Genomic DNA, 22,709 nt, shown 5'->3' with positions numbered 1-22,709 from the left:
ACGAACCGGCGTATCTTTACTGCGTCGGTTCGTGAAACCCCTTTTTCTTAATTTCTCGATATTTCGAGTACCGTCGTTTTTTTCTTTCTTTGATAAAATTAAGAATAATTAATTTTGTGATCTAAAATTTTGGGATTTGGTAGAGTTTTGAAAGCGCTTTCATTTGGTACCAATATCTCGATTTTGAAAATTTTGACCAAAATCGAAATAGCGTCGGTTCGTGAAAACGCCGACGAAATGTGCTTACTTTGTAAGTGATTTGTTTGGGTTCGGACCAATATGTTGAATAATATGATTTTTGTCAAAAAAAAAATAGATACAGATTATGGTGGTACGGTAATGGCAAAGTAGTTACCTCATGCATAACACAACATTGGAAAAAGTAGAAACGCCTTCATGAAAGATTCATTCAGACAACGTAAGCACATTACACGTAGAACTTGCCAATTTAATACTGGCGAAATTACAAGTGGAAAATTCTCTCACATAAATTTCTTATGAAGATAGTACTATCTCCGTCTCTCAGTCCGTCAGAGATTTCGGAGTTGTTGTAGATAAGCATCTGAACTTTCAACAACACATCAAAAACTCATGTCGTTCTGCTGCTTGGGGTATTTGTAAAATTGGTAAAATCCGCATTTAATTGTTGGATCAGTCTTCCACTGAACATCTTAGTCATGCGTTTGTATCTTCTCACAGCTGCCGTACGCTTATTGTGACTCTTACAAAAAGATTTGACCTCGTTACTCTAGTTCTCCAATCCCTCCACACCGCCTCCCCATACCTGCATACATCAGCGTATCACCTTTAAAATCCTTCTCATTGCTTATAAGATACTCTGTATGTAATAATCTTGCCCCATCTTATCTCAAAGACTTGATTTCTCTCCGCTCCTCCACTTAACCTGTTCTCTCTGTTCTTCCTCCACTCTGCAACCATGCATGGTCCCCGCACCTGTACCCGTTTTGGTGACAGGGCTTTTTCTGTTATTTCTCCATCTCTTTGGAACAAAGTCCCTCTTTATATCCGAATTGCTGAAATTGTTGATAATTTTAAATTATTGTAGAAAACTCATCTGCCTAATCAATCCTAATTTTTTGTTCTTATAATTATCATATGCATAATCATTGTTGTTGGTGGTGTTATTATTATTATTATTATTACTACTACTACTACTACTACTACTACCATTACTATTGCTATACGAGAACTGTAAGCACATCGAGCTTTTGCTTAAGTTGCAGCCCTTGTGTTTATGAAATGTCTCGCGCTGCAACTTGCTTAGCACAATTATATTTGTGTCAAAAAAAGAATCGTTCTCTTTGCGATCACATGATAATTTGCATTATGCATGTGTGACGATGATACAAAAACCATCAAATCAAATCAAATCTCATCAAATCAAATTTTACCTCGAGACAAATTATTCTGTCATTCTAGTGCACAAGTGAAAAATCCAAGGGTAATAATAACAATGCTCACTTTAAATAGGCCTACGACAGATTGTGTTTGTGTGTTAGGTAAGATTTGTCTTGTAAATTGAATTACAGAAAGCCTTTAGGCACGTTTCAGTGACCGTTCGGTAGTGATCGCAGCAAATTTCTTAATTCTTTCGCTGGTACAATGTTCGTTGTTGTCCGCGCGTGAACTGCCAACCAGAACTTTGACGTTGACAAAATTATGATCTTATTCAAATGGGATCTCGATATCAACTCCCTCCATTTCCTTCCGGAAGTACTCGTCAAAAATCTCGTTCTGCGCCACGGTAAAATAGTTCTTCCATTGTCCCGTCTTTCCTGTGTGGAATAAAGATGTAAATTTGTAAAGATAACGTCATATTATTTTGGCCTATCATACCTTCGCACTTTTTACATCAAGTGGCACCCATGGAATCAACCCCTCTGGTTACATCGTGAAATAACACTGACATACATGCATGCGAACATTTTTTTTCCGTTGAAACAAGAGAGACCCTGAACGTCGTAGATTACCTTTAGAGATGAATTTTAGTCTAGCTAACTCGGCCCCTGGTTCCTTGAGCTGTTTAGCTCTCTTCTCGTAGGTCTTTCGCATTCCTGACAAGGAGCTGTTCTCGACAACTCGCTGTAACAGTTCTTCTGACAGTGGACGTCCTATGTGTTCTGCTACCATACGGATGTGTTTCACTGGATCCTTAAAAAACAAACAAACAAACAACGCGATATTGCATCGTGATCTGCTTTGTTTTAGAAAAACGTGGAAATGCTGACGGCTCGTTCTTCTAGGAATGAAAGAAGTGAAATGAAATGAATGAAATGGAATATTGTATATATCGTCAATTAGTTGAGATTTCACGAGACCAATAATCCCATAAAAGTTCTTCTTTTCATATTCACGTTGAGGTTTTACGAGACCAATAACAAGGAGTCATTAAAATACCCTTTATCGGAATAAAATACATATACCCCTCTTTGAAGGATTCAGTAATTTTGAATCCTCCCAATATGTTGTACCCTGTCAGGGCACTGGAAATATGAGTACAAAAAGTCTCAAAAAATGAGAAACCCTAAATGGAAGAAGTATTATACCAAGATGACAAAATACGATTTTATTCAATATGAGCAATATACAAAAAGTGCACTTTTTACAAAATGGTTATAATTTTTGAATGCTTGAATTGCTCCCCAGCCCCCGGCCAACCACATTTGCATTGCTCTTCACTATCAACGGACAGATACTCATACCCGCAGGATGTCTTCGTAGAACACGATGAGGAGATTCTCGTAGTGTTGACGGATTTCCCAGAATTCCTTGACATGGTCTGCCCAAGGTCCGTACTCAATGGCTGATATTGATAAAGGGAAAAGGGATATTTTATGATTCGATAGATGAAGCAAGCGTGTATTGCTAGTACACATGTATTCAAATATAGGCACCGTAGGACTCCTTTTTGTTGAGGTATGGGATGGTATGTCTCTGATATTAAATGCTGCTCTGTTCTTACGTCAACTCTTGTTCACACTAGTATTGACTGCGCTGTTCTCGTAATATATAATCTTTACCAACATAATTGTTGAGGATATGTAGTGATCATCATCACGCGTGCAAAAACAACAACACCAGGTGTCTCGGTGCATCATCATAAAAGTCTTGGTCAAATTTTGTTGAGGGTAACCTTTTCTATGCTACCATGCAGAGGGGCCTGCGATCATTATTACCCTATATAACAGAGCATTACAAGGTACCCCGTTTTTACACGTGGGTCTATAGAGGAACATCTTCAAAACATCTTGTCCAAAAAGGACGAAAGTACTGGAATTCAAACTCTGGCTCTTTGCCTGGATGGGGACTGGATGTCAAGAATCTTGTCCATTATCATACTATACACTATCAAAATTCATGTTGTCATAACATTCATTATGAACATTGCAAGAATGCTAAAAATTTGAAAGAAACTCATTGCACTGGTATTCAGACGTTTTGCTTAACATCTGATTTTTGTTCAGATTATTTTCTGTGATAAGAAATAGAGATGTTAAACACTGACTTCCATCCATAGCTTGATGAACGACAGATTCCCAGGTGAGGGGAACGTCATCTTTAAGAAACTTGAACCACGAGACGGCAGTGTCCTTCGGGTTGCGACCAACGTATATCACCTTTATAGAAGAAAATGAGGTCAGGATATCACTTGCAACTGTGGTTCGTGTCTGATTACAATGAAACATGGTGTGACAAATTATAAGTGATCATTCTAAGGAAGCAATATTGTCTATATAGCTAGATATATAAGTAGCGAGTTTCGAGCAATATAACATAGACGTTCTTGTACTGATACGATTGTGATCTGTTGCCAAAACCATCTACGAGCTATTCTATGACATCCGAGTAAACAGGGGTGTTAGTCGAGCATACACGTTTCATGAGATATTGGACTGTGAAACTCATACAGTACAAACACACTGATTTATACGCCAATGCGTTTATTGTAGCCGGTGTCTTCTAGAGAATATGGGGAAGACCTTGAACTTAGCATAGTAGGTCCTAATTATTCGTGTTAAAACCCGCGTTTCTTGTTGACCATGAATTTGTTCCAACATAGTTTTTGTATCTGATTTTTACAGTGTGATATAGTCCGTAATGCTTATCATCATGGTCAATTGTAAAGAGCACTTTCAGGTGTGAAATATCGTGAGAAAATATAACACACCTTAGCTTTTTTCAGCACGTTCTGTGGCATGTATTTCAGTCTGAGGTGGGTTTGGATGACTCTCGGTGAGGGCGCTTTCTTTATCTTCTCCATAAATGGTGTCATGTCTGGAGGATTCTGTTCTTCCTCCTCCTTAGTGAATGGCAGTTTTTGGTCCAGGTCGATCATTTCAATCAGAGTAGAGCTGGAAGAGCGGTCAATTTTCTGTGGGTAGCCGTCCGAGAGGATGAGACCAACAATTTCCAACATCCAATGGGTTCCTGCCAGTTAAATATTAGGGCATTTGGTCTTTGGATTAGCTGCACGTTCTTACGTAAAGGAATTTCGTAACATTGTATACAAAGTCATATAGACTCATAGTGTGTGTGTGTGTGTGTGTGTGTGTGTGTACTTTCATACATGCTTCTTATTGTTTTCCTTGTAAAGCTGTTTTATCGCCGGTGACACGACATTTGCTCCTGCGACAATTGCTCCGGTCTTGTTTTCTCCAAGGATTTAGGGTGATAAGGGTTCGGGTTGTGATAGGGTTTTTAGGTTTAGTTTGATATGAGGATAACGATTACGGTTATGATTATGTTTGTGGGTAGAATATTGACTTAGCATGCAGATATCACAAGGGAGCACTACGCCATGGATCCTTCCCCTTCAGAAAGGAAGCCCTTAATCTGAAACAGTTAAAGATGGGAAGGACAAATCGATGTCGAACATTAAATGAAACAAAAGTCATACTCTACTTACTCCTTGCAATAAAAAAGAGACTTAAAGGCATTGTAGGCTTGTCAAGATACAGTGTATGCATTATATTACACAAGAGGAGGAAATTTGCAATAGACCACCTTTTTTAGTCTGTTTAGATGGCATTGGTCGCCTAATTTCAAACGTCAAGAACTTAATTGTCCCACCTGCTTTGGGATAGGTTACGACCCACACATCGTCTGGGCGAACTTCAAACGTCTGCAAAGCTTCGATGCTGGAGTCCACCACAATATTCGGGTACCAGATCCCTTTGTATTCGTGGTGACCCATAACGTACGCTCTGTTCGAAGCCTCGGTCATTTTCACTGAGTTGCACGTGTCGATTCTGAAATCACATGGATAGAGAACAAAGGAGTTCTGCTTACTGTGTATCAAGTATGTCGGTTCATGGCAATCTACCGCAGTCATCTAGAGTATGTTTACTGCAAGCATGTAATTTTGCAAAAGCGTTTCATCTGTAAAATGCTCGTTTATCTTAACAAAATCTACTGAGTAATTTATATGACCACAAGCTTCATTATCATTTCATTAATGGATGCATACTATAACTTTAACGACTATGTTGTTCACTACTGCGTAGAAACTTGTCAATCAGTTGCAATGATAGAAACTTGATTATCATTTCTTTTTTTAAACCAAAAATGGAAAAGAAGAAACAAACTTTTGCAGAGTAGTCACCATGTATTGCTTTTTGTGGAAACGAAAATATGGTAGGAATACAAATGCCCCCTTGGGCTTTATAGAGTTAACCTACGTTCAGTATAACCACAATTATCTAGGCCTACAATTTGGTTAAACGGCGCTGAACAACATCATACAAGTTAAAGAGGAGAATATACGTGGCTGGTCAGAGAACGGGATCGAAGTTTCGGGATAGAAGGTAATTTTGATGCTCGAAATGCACGGTAGTTATATAGAATGAAATGACATGTTTCAAAATGCTTCGTCATTATTTTTCAGTGTACTTTTATATTCGGCGCACGCATCGTTGCCTCAAAAGTTGATGTATTGCACTCGTGTTTTTGTTAGGAAGTAAATATCTTCCGGAAGAAACCATATCGAGAAGATTAGTCTGGTCATACTTCTTTCTCAGGATCAAACGTGAATGTTCGGATATTAATTCACGGTCACGAAGGATCAAGAGATGACTCTATCTCACAGGATTTTGTGTTGTTAAGCGAAGAAGTTGGATGGGAGTTAAACCCATCGATGTGGTTAAACCTGATAAGCAGTTTGCGAAAATGGTAATACATAAAATTCTCATTTTCGTATACACGCACAACCATTAAGCTGGAAATCAATGAGAAGCTATAATCGCTTCCTGTGTGTAGATTTGAGAGACTAAGTACACATGTATACTGCAAAGGTAGTAAAGAAATATAATATGTAAAGACTTGCATCAACGATCAGGTTTGACCTAAAAAGAGCTGCATCATTGTTCATTCAAGAACCTGTCTACTTGGACTTTGATCATTATTGCTAAGACTGCATACGCGGCAAGTAGGCCTATAAGTGAGCATACACTTTTGTCGCATTAGAAATTACTGATCAACATTTCCTTGAAAGAACGGTAAATCCAACACAGGTCATTTAAGTCAACTCGACGAAAATTCATACTTTATAACTGTAGTAAAATCTGACCTAAGCCATAGTGCCTATACAGTTGATTTATTGTCCGAATCGATAGCAATGTCTTAAGAGATGTATTGGAAAAAAAAAATTATGACCTTAAGGGGTGGACCTTGATTAATGGCAAGTTCAGATTTGATCACCTAGATAAAAAGTGCTCCTGAAATAGGGACATACCCATCCACGCTATCCATAACAAGAAAAATAAAAAGACGTAAATAAGACGTTCAGTTTGTATTTAGTTACCTAAAGTCACTAAAAAGTGTTGTATTTTAGAATATTCACACAACAGTTTCATCAAAGTAAAGTACTATCTAATCATTAAATTGACAAATATACAGTTCTGTTAATGACGACCAACGCTATGTACTATATGCAACAGGCTGAGCTACTTTGTGTCACATGGTTTTTTTCTCCTACTTTGAAGAAACCTGTTCAGAGACATTGTCAAAAACGAAGTGAAAAGCAAGAGACGCCGTATTTTGTGTAAATTGGTGCACCTATCAAGAATATAATTTTCGTCAATGACTGAGGGTTTCATTCCCTGCCGTTAGGTGAACACATACATCGGTAGAGGGAACCCATTTACAATTTGGCGGCAGTAAGTTTGAGTTCCTTTTTCCATGGAAACCTGCGTCCTTCATTCGGGAAGATTCTAGCGGATATTCGGTGGAACTACTAGTACATTGTATGATACTTACCAAATGTGATGAGTAAACTGAAAGAGCCGAGAGATGAACGAAAAGCCGTTCAGCACTTACTGTACGTGCATGCACGTCCACATTGATCTCTGATTGTGATGCTTTTGTAAAAACAAACACACTAAATATGAAAATCTCTACGCGGTGCTACCACTGCCCGAAATAAAACAAACACCAACTCCCAAGCTATTATCTCTCTACTTTTCTTCTCAGTGTAGCACCACCTTTTCATATGCTGATCTTGTCATGCTACTGACGATCCGCTCTATACACATCCACACGTAGTTTCAACATTAAAAAAAAAAGAAGAAGAAGAACCAGTAGTGGCTTAAAAGCGACGGAGTAAGTCTTATCACATTTAATATGCTCAGGATTTTGGCAAGTCAAGCCCAAATCGATGAATTAAAGAGATAAAGATCTATAATTAAGAAGGGTTTAGATTAAAAAGAGAAAAGAAAACACGTTTAAGACTGAATTCCTTCCATAACAGTCATTGCAGCGTTTATGACATGATAATCAATTAAAGGATATGACGACTTTGATGTTCAGTATCAGCGACATTCAATTCATATGAAATCTTATTTCCAATAACACATACAGTTATTGATACAGAGTAAAAGAAAACAAAACGTGCAATGTATTACAATAATGAATTAGCATATTAACTTGTGGAAGTAATTGTTCAAAACAATGGCGTTATTGGAAAAGAGAGACCCACGTAAAGCACAATAACCTTTTAGAAGTGTAAGCCATCATTAAATCTTCAGACAGTGTCATATTGACTGAATAAATTCTCGTATTCATTACAACGCTGAAAAGAGAGAGTCCAGTAGATTTCGACAGGTTCTGAGGTGTGATCTCGGAAAGCAGAGTGTGATTGATTCGGCGCTTAAGAGGGAGGGTTGCAAAGGACTCTTGTTCGTTTGCTTGTTTGTTTGTTTGTTTGTTTGCTTGTGTTTAGCCGCCCATGATCCCAATGAGGTTGACAACCCTAAAAAGTGGCATGCATCCGCCCAGGCTGTGAAGGGCTCAAGGGAGTAACCCTGTTTCAGTCCGGTCCAGGATCAAGACCGGATAATGGTTCCGCGGCCAAGTCATCTCATCTTTTTGTCACGTCACAAACAATTAGAAAATCCTCGAATGTACTGATTTATTGTTGATGACACTTGAAAGAACCGGCAAAGGGTTATGGAATTGAATTCTACCGATGATTAGATAGTGATTTCGTTGCTCATCTAAATCCAGGACCTGTTCTAAAAAATCACTATCGATCTTGGCCTTTTGAATCATTTATGACTTATATCTCGAACATAAACTTTTTCTCCACTAATCCTCACAGCTCCTGCGTATCTGAAATCTTCAAATCGGAATCAAAGAAAAGCTACCAAACAAAAATGATAAAAGTTCAAAAAAGTCTAATAAGACATTGTAAGAGAGAGAGAGAGAGAGAAGAGGATGGTAAACGTTTCTGCTTGGTCAAATAAAAAAGGTTTTGAATTACCCTGGCCCTAGCTACCCCTACTCTCCTCCCCGACAGCGCGTATTTTTACAGAACAAATTTAGATTCTATCTCCCTAGGGATGCTATACCTGCCAAGTTTGTGAAAATAAATCATATGTTATCAAGAAGTTGAGAATTAAGAAATTTGACTCAATTTGGTTTCTCCCCCACAGTCCCCGAAGGGTACGCTCAGATAATAAACTTGAAAGTACAGTCACCACTGTATACTCAATCAAATTTATCACTATAATATCATATTCGAGAGATGAATGCTTTAAAGAGTCGTTAATTTAGGGGCTTTGGGACCCCGTCTGTCGGGGGGGGGAGGGGGGGGGGGGGAGGGGGGGCACTGTGCCAAGTTTGGTGAAAATACGTCATGAGATTTTAAGAAGAAGCTGAAAATTTAAAAAGTTGACGCACTCACGCACACTAGACCCCGGATGATGAATGATAGCCATTGCTAACTCACTTGAGCCTCTGGCTCAGGTGAGACGAAGCAACTTCACATACAACTTTGGATCATCACCCTATGATTCTTTTCTAAGCCACTCCACAAATGTTCATTAAGCTAGACAATTATTGCATCAATTGATATCGAGGTATATTCTCTCGGGGAATGATAATATCTCTTCATGAGTCTTATAATAATTCATGAAAATGACATCCTGATTAATGACATTTGATGGATTCAGAGAGCCAATGTTCCAGTAATTAACATTGGGTTCAGCCGGTGATATAACCGACTCAATAATGACCACGCTAAAGACTGAATCCGAGTCATCATCTTCAGAGTCCATGGTCACGATGGTTGGATCAACACGGACACAGAAACACATGATGAATACACTCATACTTATCAAAATCAAATGGTTTGTTGCAGTTAGAAGTGGATACTATTAAGTTAATGCATAGATTTATGATGCTTGTGATAATTATTATGGTACGAAGAGCATTCACAGAGCATTCATATCATACTCTCTTGCGCTGTCACCTGCACACACGACGCACTGTCACTTGCACACACCTGCACTTCTATTTGTCAGTAATATATGATGCATGCGTCTTTTTATCTTTTTCTCTAGCACCAAGTCACTGTTTTTTCTTTTCTTTTCCGTTGTTCTTGTTGTTGTTTTTTTAGCAAAATGTTTTTGGAATGTAACGCTAAGATTAAGAGTTTTATGTGTAGTTTTATTGATGTTGTAATATATTCGTATATTTAAGATAGGGCCTCATTCACATCAAGTTCTGCTTGTGATGACGGTCCTCTGTATTGATTTCTCCGTTGTTCATATAATCAGTGAATACGTTGCTTTGATTCATATTACAGACTGATGTTGTTATGAAATTGACATTTCTTATATCAATTTGTATGTTATACTCTCCTCTCTTTTTTTGCATACTCTGTATCACCTTGTTTTCATTTGTTATTGTATTTGAAGAAAGAAATGCAGAAAGAAACTAAACCAACCAAACCAAACAGCATTTACAACATTATCAAAGATATTGAAAAAACAAGTAGAATTGTCTTTATCAAAAAGTATATGGTAGTTAAGACAACATGAGCACATAATACTCAATAGCATGGAGACATATCATTTGACTGACAATCTCCATCATCCCATAGAGTTATGAAAGAAAAAAAAATGCCTGGAAAAAAAGATTGCAGTTATTTCGTCGAAGAATATTTGGGTGCACGTCACGAGACCGACATCCACTAGTCATACAGCCCACAAGTCATACAGGTCACAAGTCATACAGCCCATTAGTTCGACACTAAGCTAACAAGGCCCACGAGACCGTGTTGTATCTGTCGAACTCGTGGACTGTTTTCACCTATAATGTCGAACTCATGGGCTGTATGACTCGTGAGCTGTATGACTCATGGACCTAAATTCAATGTATGACTCGTGGGTATTGGTCTAGTGGGATGACCCCGAATATTTCTGAAAATCATTCAACACCAATGTATGTTAAAAGGGTATCATTACTAAATCTTAACTACTCTTCAACTCGACTCTTTTCCATAATATAGTGATGGCTGATAGGAACAAAAAACCTGTTGCCAAGGTGACATGATATAAGTCCTGTTTTATTGAAGGATAAAATGTCATCACATCTAAAATAATTTATGTTGATAGACCACACCATTGTTGCACAATTATTGCAGTGCTATCAAATGCTGTGGCAACATTATTATACTGTAGATTCTTCACCTTGTTCAATTCAGCGGAGAGGCTATACATTGAACCTGTCGGTTCCTTTGGAACACATTTTCTCTGATATACTTATAAAAATAGGACAGGGACTTGTCGGTACCCTCATGCTCTGTATGTATATAAACCCCTCAAAAAGTTTGGAAATCTGAGTTTGATCAATCATTTCTCATTTTTCCTTTTTTGAATAGAAATAATTTATTTGTGCTTAGTACCACAAAAAGATTGTTTAATTCTCTTTAAAATGATACCATACTTGTTATGATTTTCCCTTACATGGAGGTCCAATGCTTACAAATATGAGGTAAAGTCAGAATTGAAAAGCTGCAAAATTGCCCAATTTTTGACGTCCCTAATGGAGTTTCCTCGGTATGAGTGAGTTCCCCATTATTTCTTTGCCGTTCATTTACTGTAACATCAGCATTTTTATGGAGTGAAACATGTATGCGTTCAACCAAACAGATAAACAAACATACACACACACACACACACACACACACACACACACACACACACACACAAACACACAAACACAAACGATCATGACTCAAACCCTTTTATCTCACAGAACCTCGCCACATTAACCACAACAAAGACACAAAGATGTGAAATGGCATGGTCTTGATTTTATTGGAGTTTCATCTTTATTTTGTCTTCATTTTGTCGTTATTTTGTCTTTACTTTATGTTTACTTTGTCTTTACATTGTCAATGAACATGCTCGGGGCTCAGTATCTGGTGGACGACCCAAGTGCTTGCACCACCGCCTGGCACCGTGTCCTCATGCTGCTGATTAGCTTCAATGATTCGCTGCTGAGGAATGGCGTTTCACTCGTCAACCAGTATCTGACGGAATCCTGCCAATGTCGTTGCATTTGTGACCCTCTTCCCTACAGCTCGGGCAAGGTGATCCCAAAGATGTTCTATCGGGTTGAGGTCGGGGCTGCATGCAGGCCAGTCCATTTTGATGCCCTCTCTCTCGAGAAAGTTGCGCACAAGTTTCACTCTATGTGGTCTTGCGGTGTCATCTTTTTTTGAAGCATCTCAGCTTCAATTTGCCCTATGGAGCGGGCTTTTTGAACATTGCTTACACGTGGCATGATGTACAACCATAAAACTTGATAAGCTATCAAAATTGCCTGGCATGGCACCACTGAAAACTCGAATGTGAAGTTAAGATGTCTATTGAAATTTGCCTTCATGGCTGACCAGTTGAGAACAAATGACATAACACAAAACAAGCTTGTTTCTTTCACATCGAGACCCTAATGCATTAATAAATATGATGAATACTGAGCTCAGGTCTGTGCAATCCTGGATTTATGCGAACAAATTATCCTTGAACATAGAAAAAAAACTCATTATATGGTATTCAGTAATTCTTTGAATGTTGTTCCATATGATTTCAAAACAAATGATTTATGTTTAAAGCAGGTTAATAACACAAAGTTTTTAGGGCTTTGGATTGACCGAGAATTATCCTGGAAAACTCATGTTAATTTTGTAAGTAAAATTTTGTCTAGAAATATTGGAATTTTGAATAAGCTCAAACATTTTTTTCCTGTTTATATTTTGCAGAGTATATATTCTTGTTTAATAACTCCACACTTTGATTATGAAATTTTGGCGTGGGGAAATGCAATTCACTCATTACTAGATTCCCTTCTCCGTATTCAAAAGCGTGCAATAGGAATCATAAACCACGCCGGATATTTTGCTCATACCAACTGTTTTTTTCATCAAAACAGAATTCTGAAAATTCCAGACCTATTTTATTACAATCTCGGAATTTTCATGTATAAACTAACAACTAATGAATTACCATCTGTTTTTATCCACATGTTCAAAAGGAATCGCTCTATCCACTGTTATCCCACTCGCCAGAGTGACGCCTATCACCTTCCCCGTACTCGCACTATTTTTGCAAAGAAAACAATTGTATTTACTGGACCCAGATATTGGAATGATCTCCCTCTAGATATCACTTCTTCCTATCTTTATTCACCTTCAAACGCAAATTAAAACAGTTATTACTTAGTGGATACACACTACCAAGCTTTTAGCAACTTTTTTTTTATGCTCCCATGCAGTCTTTTGTCCTTGTCCTCAGCACCAAGTTATTCAAGTTATTTCATGGTACCGATACATCTTTTAATAATATAGCATTTTTGTTTTTCAAACACTGCGAGATTTGTATACAGTCTGGTTTGTGCGATATCTATGTGGTTCATTAGTTTATTACTTATCGATTTTTTGTACTGGTGTAATTTTTTTTTGAGGGGTTTATATAACATGTATATATATATATATATATATATATATGTATATATTTGCATATATATATTATATATATATATATATATATATATATATTTGCATATATTTTGCATATATATTATATATATATATATATATATATATATATATACATTTGCATTTATATTATCATTATATATATATATATATTTGCATATACATATTCCTGATGAACAACATCCGGGGGCAATATTTCAGTAAGAGGTTATGTTCTTGCGCGTATTCATAATTGAAGTCATCTCGTGATCTTATTCAAATGGGATTTGGATATCAACTCCCTCCATCTCCTTCCGGAACCACTCATCAAAAATCTCGTTCTGCGCTACGGTGAAATTTTTCTTCCATTGTCCCGTCTTTCCTGCATGTGTAAAAAAAAAATGGAGATTAAAAAGTGATTTGTGTATGACCATTAATTCAATATGATGTTTTCATCTCTTCCAGGCCTAGTATCGTAGCGCCCTACTACTGTGAAGTAGGTATAGTATGACATAAACTTTTGAAAAGTAATGCTTTCGCACAGTTAAAACTGATACATCAATAGTGACATCCATTCAATCCACCCTCTCAGACTATACCATTGTGACGTAGCAATGACATGAATGCAGGAAAGTTTTTAGTTGGGATACATGTATTGTCAATAGTCACCCTCAAAAAGAAAGAGTAATACCTGATGATCACAATAGTAAGACTTTAATCAATGTGGGATAAGAATTAGGGGAGTTATGAAATTGTTAAGCTTTTTTTTTTTAATTTTCATGAAACACCAAGCACAATGAAAATTTAAATGAATAGGTCGATGATATCGTCCAACAACTTGCCATATACTAGTATAGTTTGTATACGAAATCTTGAAATGTCCAGTTTTCTTTTTCAAACGGAATGTACCACCGTCTCAAATCCTGTTATCTTACTGATCATTTGATATTTCACGGGTGTTTACCCAGAAATGATATCATGCTCAACACTTTTGAAGCCTAAAATTAATTGGTTTGTTGTTGTTGTTGTTGGTACGACGATCGACGGTAAAATGTGAGGTGATGACGTCATCAGCTCACTCAGTTCCATGTTTGAGAGCTCTTAGGTATATATTGGTAAAACGTCACAATTTGGTAACTTCCCGAATTGTCCTCCAATTTGATCACATTATCATTCTTGTGCTTATAATATTTTACTGTCTTTTCAGACGAACTTTTACCTGGTCCGAAATTTCCCTAATGAAAGATGGTGTAACGTCGCAAATTACCTTTGGAGACAAATTTCAGTCTAACTGACTCGGCCAGTGGTTCGTTGAGTTGTTCAGCTTTCTTGTCATAGGTCTTCTTCATTCGCAACAAGGAGCTGTTCTCGACAACTCGCTGTAACAGTTCCTCTGACAGCGGGCGTCCTATGTGTTCTGCTACCATTCGGACGTGCTTGACCGGATCCTGAAAGCAAAAACAAAAGTGAGAAATAAAAACAAAACCCCCACACATTACATCGCACCATTTAATACACAATTTTTAATTTTCCTGCTTGGGGTGCTTTAGTTTTGTCTTGTTTTGTTTTGATTCTAAAGAAGAGTGATGGGAACGGTAACGGCTGATATATAGTATCGTTCCCCTGAATGTTGTCTTTATTCTGAAGAGGCCGGGTCCTTCTCCCATTCTGATAGGCGCCATTTTTTCCAAGAAAAACCCTTTTCCCCAATTTAGTTCTTCTTCCCCGTCTTATGAATACACTTTTCATATCGCTTTCTGGTTTGATAAGTGACCCTGTTCACCTCCTCTATGTGCCCAAATTCCTGTCTAATAATGTGATAAATTTTACTCGCTCCCTCGCATATGAATCCTTAGATTATTGCAGAACTGTTATTGGGGAATAACGTTCATTGCACTTGTGACACTATTCTTAACGTTCGTTCATTGTAATTAAAAAAAAAGAATCAAGAACAAGAAAATGATTGAAACCAAAGTCATGTTACAGTTCCGAAATTGAGTCGGAGAAATCTATATAAGATTAAGAAAGTAATTTGCGATGTGGGTTTTGACAGACCCCTGTTTTTACGAAATACGTCTTTTTCTCTTTAAAAAAAAAATTGTTTCTTATCTATTTTCATGAAATACGCATTAATTTTTGAAATGCTCGTCATTTTTTTTTAAATTCTCATGTTGATTTTTAATGAATGCGCTTTGTTACAAAGTGCGGTCTCACGGGTCCAAAGTTAATAATAATTAATAATAATAATAATAATAATAATAATAATAATAATTATTATTATCTTTATTATTAATAATTATTATTATAAACCCTGTATGAAAAAATAATAATGATAATAATGATAACAGACAAACCTAATAATTATGTGGCCTTTCTTTTCCTCAATAAAGATATGTATTTTAGTCAGAAAGGGAACAAATTTAAACAGGTACATTTATATCATGAAAATGGGGTATTCCTTTTTTTCTTTTTCTTTTGTAGTTTCAAATGTTGAAAGTCTCAGAGTCTCAGAAGTATGTATCATAAGGGATCGAATGTCCTTTCATGGTATAAACTATGCCCCTTCTTTAAAGGTTTTATATGCTATATGCATCTTCACATTATGACTTGCCCCCTTCATGACACGTCATGAAAATTAGTAGGCCCTTATAGAAAATCACACTCGAGGACAAAAAAAAAAGAATCATTTTACAATATTAAACACTTAAATATGTATGAAGTAAGGACACTACCCAAAAGAGAACTCTTTTACTTAAGAAAAAGCTACCCCCCCCCCCTTTTTTTTTTTTTTTTGGTATGACACTTTATCATGACTGGACAAATTCTCACATACCCGCAGGATGTCTTCGTAGAACACGATGAGAAGGTTCTCATAGTGATGGCGGATTTCCCAGAACTCTTTGACATGGTCTGCCCAAGGTCCGTACTCAATGGCTGATGGTAACAAAGTGAAAGTAGACACTTTATGAGTTTGATAGATGAAGCAAGCTTCCATTGCTGAGGATTCAAATATGTAGATCTCAGTTGCTGTTAAGGTAAAAAAAAGGCAAGTCTCCGATATTACATGCTCCTCTGTCCTTATACCAAATCCTCTCCAAATTGGTGAGTTTTGTTCTTATAACCTTTACCAACATAATTACTGCAAACATTATCACTATCATCTCACATGTCAAAATACATGGTTTACGATACATGTCATAGGAATACAGTTATATCTTTTAGCAATCTGGGGATATGCTGTATTGCGGTAATATCATTATGATGATAAATGACAATTTATTATAAAAAACAAAAAGCTCTTTGATATTTCTACTTTTAAAAATATATCTACATATTCATTTTATTTTTAAAAGTTTATTTATGATATTTCTACTTGTAAATTAGAGCAGTTATCTTTTGTGATCGGAAGTAGAGGTTTTTCACGCTGACTTCCATCGATAGACTGCTGGAACACAGTTTCCCAGGTGAGAGGAACGTCGGAGGGGTCATCCTTAACAAATTTGAACCACGAGACGGCAGTGTCCTTTGGGTTACGTCCAACGTATATCACCTTGAAAGGAGAAATGAGGTTGGGATTTGACCTGTTAATTTGACTCTTGATTGTGGTTGATTTATTCAAAAACGATATGATAAACTGTACAAGTTTGCCTATGCATTGTAAGGAAATGATTGACCAGCTATAATAGTAGCAAGTTACAAGCGATGTGCTACAGCCGTTTGTGTACTCGGATTTAATAGTTGTGAGTTGTTTACAGACGACAAAATATGCCAGGCACATTTGTTAAGTAAACACTTCACAAGAAATGAGTGCCCTGAGCCACTTCCTACCAAACAATACTTTGGACTGTGAACTCATACATACAGTAAGAATACTTCAAGCGTCCTAATACGCTCATCCTCGTATATTGTGGCCCGTGTCTGCTGCATGGCATTGAGACATACTCAACGGCGGCCTTACTGTCTTAATTGAATAGCATTTTGAAATATACCTACATGGTTATGATAATGATAGATACAATGACAAATAATACATACTCATAGATTACCCATTTTTTTTTAAATCTAACTGATCCAAATTGTTCCTCTCTCTAACCACGAGATATTTCGGAAGAGGCTTTACGAAGGTCCTATGCCAGGAAATCTGGGTAGCCGTGTAGAATGCTATGGGTTTTCCTGTGCCAATGGACACTCAAAGCCCTCAGAAGATTAAAGGAAAAGCTACTCAATGTTTACTGTTCAACATGTCATGTGTGCAGAACAAACTAAGCGAAGTGGCTGAAGTTTTTAGTCACTTACATTTTAGTAAGTTGAAACAGCAAAATAATTCATTATGAGATATAATGCTATCGACTGCAAACGTTCCTCAAATAAAAAGAGGTGACGATATGATTGCCTCACAACTTTCCCATTCGTTTATAAAGAATATGATTTTTTTTCGGTTAGCAACTACCACCCCTCCTGTTGAGTGATCATTGCCTGCTTATTTTACTTTACATTAATTTTAGTGAACCTTTAGTGAACCTGTTATGCAATAATTTACTTGTTGTAGGTTCAATCTTAATGAAAGTTGTATACACCCATAGTTGTATAGTCTGACTTGAGTGCAAAAAAAAAAAAAAATTTCAATGTCAAATCTCACTTCTAAAAACTTACACTCGCCAAGGCAAATACATTAAAGGAACAAATTTATAGTCCCAACAGATACTTTGTGACGACTATGAGCCAAGTACTTAGTCGTCACTAACCAGCGTTTCTAATTTCCTATATAGGGATATTACCATCGTACTCACTTTAATCTGACGATGCGACATGGTACGAAATTGTTTAATCATTTTGATTATCATCATGGCCCATTGTAAAGAGCACTTACAGGTGTGAGATATCGTGAGACAATATAACAAACCTTAGCTTTCTTCAGCAAGTCCTGTGGCATGTATTTCAGTCTGAGATGAGTTTGGATGACTCTCGGTGAGAGCGCTTTCTTTATCTTCTCCATAAATGGCGTCATGTCCGGAGGATTCTGTTCTTCCTCCTCCTTAGTGTCCGGCAGTTTCTGGTCCAGGTCGATCATTTCAATCAAAGTAGAGCTGGAAGAGCGGTCAATTTTCTCTGGGTAGCCGCCCGAGAGGATGAGACCAACAATTTCCAACATCCAGTGGGTTCCTGACATCATATAAGAATAAAGGCATTTAGTCCTTGGCTTTACTATTTTTAGCCCCGCGTTTTAAATGAAGAAAGTTATATAGTTATAGGGTTGATACAGGGTTGATACTGACTGCTCTCAAAAAATTAGTTTTGAAGACTTATGACGGTATGCTTGAGAAAATTGAGAAATGTTTGAGACGTTTTCTCGTTGATCACCTTAGTTTGATCTGTTTGAATGCCATTAATCACCTAAATTCAAACGTCAATGACTTCAATTTCCCACCTGCTTTGGGATAGGTTACGACCCACACATCGTCTGGGCGAACTTCAAACGTCTGCAAAGCTTCGATGCTGGAGTCCAACACAGCATTCGCGTAGCAAATTCCATCGTATACATGCTGACCCCGGATATAAGCTAGGTTCGAAGCCTCAGTCATTCTCACAGAGTTGAGCCTATGGACACCAATGACCATAAAATACGAACGAATGGTACTTCTGAAAATATTCTGAAAACTTCTGTATATAATATATATATACATATATATATATATATATATATATATACAGGTATATATATATATATGTATATATATATATATATATATATATATATATATATATATATACAGGTATTGGCCTATATGTATATATATATATATATATATATATATATATAGATATATTCATTTATCTATCTTTTTATTTATAAACAGAGCAAAATCATGAAACGAAAGTTATGATTGTTTGACCTCACTTTCCTTACATACCAGTGTCCTACGGGTTCATTTAAAATATCTTTACCAAGTGATGCTGTGACTGCAGCGGCGTCATCTTGCTTAGATCCCACGTTGCTTTTGCTTGCTTAGTGTGAGTTGAATTGACTTGATTTGGCTATTGATAACAATTGCACAAGCTGTTAACAAGCAGAATGAATTACCGTAATTGAACGACTGCATGTCATCAGCAATCAACAGAAAAATGAGACTCAAACCATGGATGGACATTCGCTTGCTCACATTGAACTATACGATCTTAACTTACTTTCGGTGCCGACGCGATGATCGAGACACTTTGATGCTGATTTCTCAAAATTTGTTCCCTATTGATCCGGCATTTAACAGCATCATCGGACATACGTTGAATTATATAGACACATCGTATCCAGTCAGTGAACGGGCTTTAAGTTTTCAGGATTAAACATGTTTTTCATGCTCACTATTGAAAAAATTTAATAACAATGTTACAAAATTTTCCCCTTTATTTTTCAATGTAGCTTGACGACATATTCGACATCTCAAATGTTGATCAGTAGGCACTGCAAGTGATTAGTGGGGAGCAAATAAATGATTTTCAAGAAGTTGCGTGATGAGTCAGGTCATACTTCTTTCTATAAACATGGAACTTGAGTGTTCACATAATGACGGTCCGGGTTATTACTGGTGACTAAATGGAAGATCAGGACCCCGTTTCATAAAAGATGTTAGGATGGCAACTCTTGCTGGAATGGCAACTTCAAATAGCAACAGCTAATCAGGAAGCTGAATTCTTGCCGTTACCATGACAATTGCCATTCCAGTTACTACTGAAAATGGGTTATACATACCCTCCTTATATTATTCTATACCTCTGTGGATCATCGCGCTTGTGAGTGAAAAAGTTGGATGGGAGTTATCAACTTACGAGCAGTTTGCGAAAATGGCACGTTATCATTTTCGTATACACTTATACACTCACAACTTTCAAAAAAGGTATCACCTTCTGTGTAGATCTGAGAGGCTACTGGATACTGGTGTGTATGCATAAAGTCTTGCATACATAATTATCAGGTCTGACCTAAATGGCCGTATCATTGTTTATACATGGACCTGTGTACACGGACTTTAATCAATAATTTATTGCTGCCTTAAACATACACAAGAAAATACCAGCAATTGATTAACATCCCCTTGAATGAACGATGAATGACGACAAAGATTATTTAAGTCAAATTCGCTGTAAACAGTAATGCATTCTTATTGTGGCGATGTTTTATTATTATTGGTAATTATAGCGGTTGGTATTCCTGGGTGTTCGTTGTGATGTGTACATTGTGAATCGAGTTGGCAATGTTGTTGTTGGGAAACATTTTGTACGAATGTGGTTCAAAGGTACATGAACTAATATCTCATAAGAATTAGCAAGGTGGTATAAGCCATACGGTTTACGTAGTGTCAAAACGACGCATTTGTATTAATCATGATACAGTAAATGTGAGTGTACGTGTGTGTATATGCATGTATTTATATTGAAGGGAAAGAGCACCATTGTTGAATGTAAAAGGCATTTGATGAAGAAGAGGTATATTAATAGGGCATTGTGTACTTTCGCTGAGGGGAGCATTTTAAATGTGCGGGGGAAAAAATGAATGGTGTTGCCTCGAAAGGGGGGGAGGTACCTCAATATATCGAGTTTGTGTTTATTCTGCATAGTCAGTGAAAAGTGCTCAGTTTTGACATGCTTACGCAATAGACATTGAATTAATAAACATTTGATCATAAAGTTGACAAATACAGTTCTTAATGACGATCAACGCTGTATGCAAAAGGCAGAGCTGTAGGGCTACATTGTATTTTATGTCACAAAGTCATGGTTGTGTGGTTGTTGTTTTTTTTATTGTTCATATTCCATGTTTCAACAAATAAACCATACACATAACCCCCAAAAATGCATGGGTAATTGACAAATACAGTATTTTAAGACAATCAAACATGTGAAATATGAGGAATCTACAGAAAAGCATTGCTTGTATGGTGTAGATTCCCAGATACTGATATGAGATAAATTCTTATTTGATATTTACATGACAATAATTTATTCATGAATGACAATTTATGAAGTAGGGCAGCCCTGAAGGACAGGTGGAAATAGTGAATGGGGCTAGGAAAATGCACAATCACAATCATTCACAATAATGACATCTTCCCTGTACAAAGGTATGTCCTGTTAAGGACATTGTCATAAACAAAATGAAAATCAAATGTGGTATTCTTGTGAAATAGTGTACCTCCCCAGTGACTGACTGGCGTTCATTTCGTCAAATGCTGGGGACTCTATTTCCTGCTGTAGACTCCGCGCACAGTGTGTAAACACACATCCGTATAGGGAACCGATTTTACGATTTGGCCGCATAAGTTTCATTTCATTCTTGAAGATTCTTGCAGACATTTTAGTTGAACTACTGTGTGCAACTTACCAAAAATTGATCTGAGTTAGCTGAGAGATGAACGCATAGCCGTTCCACAAGCACGTACATACACACAGGTCCACACAGCTCTCACATGAATGTGATGCTTTTACAACAGCAGACACGTGTGAAAACGACACATACACAGGGGACTACACTTCCCAATACGACGTGATAACAATCATAGCGCTATTATACTAAAGTATTGCGTTATATTTTTTTTTCCTATGTAACAGCGCCTATAGTTGCGCTGCGCCTATAATAGACCATGCCCTAGACGATCTACAATGCACCTCCACCCTTGGCTCCCAACACCCACCACCATGCAGTCTCTATGTGGTCCACATGTGTATCAAAATAGATAACAAAGTATAAGGTGTTACAAAAAAAATTCCCACTTATGATCCTTAATAGTTCGAAAACTATATATCAGATAACACTGTCATAGATATGAGTAATAGCTGAATTAGTGTACAATTTAGTAGGAAGTGATTTGAATATGAAAGCATGAATCCGTGAACACACCAGTACACCAGAAAAGAATAGCCAGTATATAGCGGCTTGAAAACAGAGAAGTCCTATATCTTCTTGTGACAATGCTTATTGACGCCGAGCTCCTTTTGAAACAATCTGTCATGCATGCAATTATACTTCATTTCAAATGGGTTTAGTTAAATTCCGAATCATGCGTGACTGAACGTTATCAGCGATACTGGGAGATTGAATTTTTGTATTCCATAAACAAGGTAAAAAGCTGAGAGACCGGTAAATTGCGACGGGTGAACGACGTGTGACTTAGGGAAGCAGCGTTTAATCAAATGGGCTATACTTAAGCGTATAGGCACTGCATGTGGTATACCAGACGCAATGACACTATTATAGGTCATGCTCACCTGTAGATCTGAGTGGACCTTCCCCAGCCCATTTATTTTTACGTGCAAAATGAGTGCACCAAAATAAATCTTGAGAAGATTTATAATAAAGTAGCCACGTTCATATCAAGCCTGTTAAAAAGAAATTAGGTGTGGTTGATGACACTGAATTTCTCTGCAAATTATTTCA

At 37.1% G+C, this 22,709-nt stretch overlaps 2 protein-coding genes across 3 annotated transcripts; both read right to left on the bottom strand.

The window, feature by feature from the left end:
• Nucleotides 1-1,240: 1,240 nt before the first annotated feature.
• Nucleotides 1,241-7,336, bottom strand: LOC139721526 (sulfotransferase 1A1-like). Of its 2 annotated transcripts, XM_071632842.1 has the most exons (7): nt 7,276-7,336; nt 5,092-5,270; nt 4,190-4,449; nt 3,527-3,638; nt 2,724-2,824; nt 1,992-2,172; nt 1,241-1,796 (listed from the first exon to the last, which is right to left on the bottom strand). In XM_071632842.1, the coding sequence occupies exons 2-7, from the start codon at nt 5,243-5,245 to the stop codon at nt 1,687-1,689; spliced, it is 918 nt and encodes a 305-aa protein (XP_071488943.1). In that variant the 5' UTR covers nt 5,246-5,270; nt 7,276-7,336; the 3' UTR covers nt 1,241-1,686. The 2 variants fall into 2 exon arrangements, with proteins under 2 accessions (XP_071488943.1, XP_071488942.1); XM_071632841.1 differs by lacking the exon at nt 7,276-7,336 and having other exon boundaries at nt 5,092-5,363.
• Nucleotides 7,337-14,667: 7,331 nt separating this feature from the next.
• Nucleotides 14,668-21,783, bottom strand: LOC139721524 (sulfotransferase 1A1-like). The gene is made up of 5 exons (XM_071632839.1): nt 21,657-21,783; nt 18,708-18,877; nt 18,183-18,442; nt 16,113-16,213; nt 14,668-14,727 (listed from the first exon to the last, which is right to left on the bottom strand). The coding sequence occupies exons 2-5, from the start codon at nt 18,859-18,861 to the stop codon at nt 14,700-14,702; spliced, it is 543 nt and encodes a 180-aa protein (XP_071488940.1). The 5' UTR covers nt 18,862-18,877; nt 21,657-21,783; the 3' UTR covers nt 14,668-14,699.
• Nucleotides 21,784-22,709: the final 926 nt, after the last annotated feature.

The sequence above is a fragment of the Diadema antillarum genome, unplaced genomic scaffold, assembly GCF_040938485.1.
Source record: "Diadema antillarum isolate AM-2024a unplaced genomic scaffold, OU_Dant_1.0 scf00000145, whole genome shotgun sequence".
NCBI classification, from domain to species: domain Eukaryota; kingdom Metazoa; phylum Echinodermata; class Echinoidea; order Diadematoida; family Diadematidae; genus Diadema; species Diadema antillarum.
The sequence above is the reverse complement of the archived record's forward strand: the minus strand, read 5'-3'. Positions and strand labels throughout refer to the sequence as shown.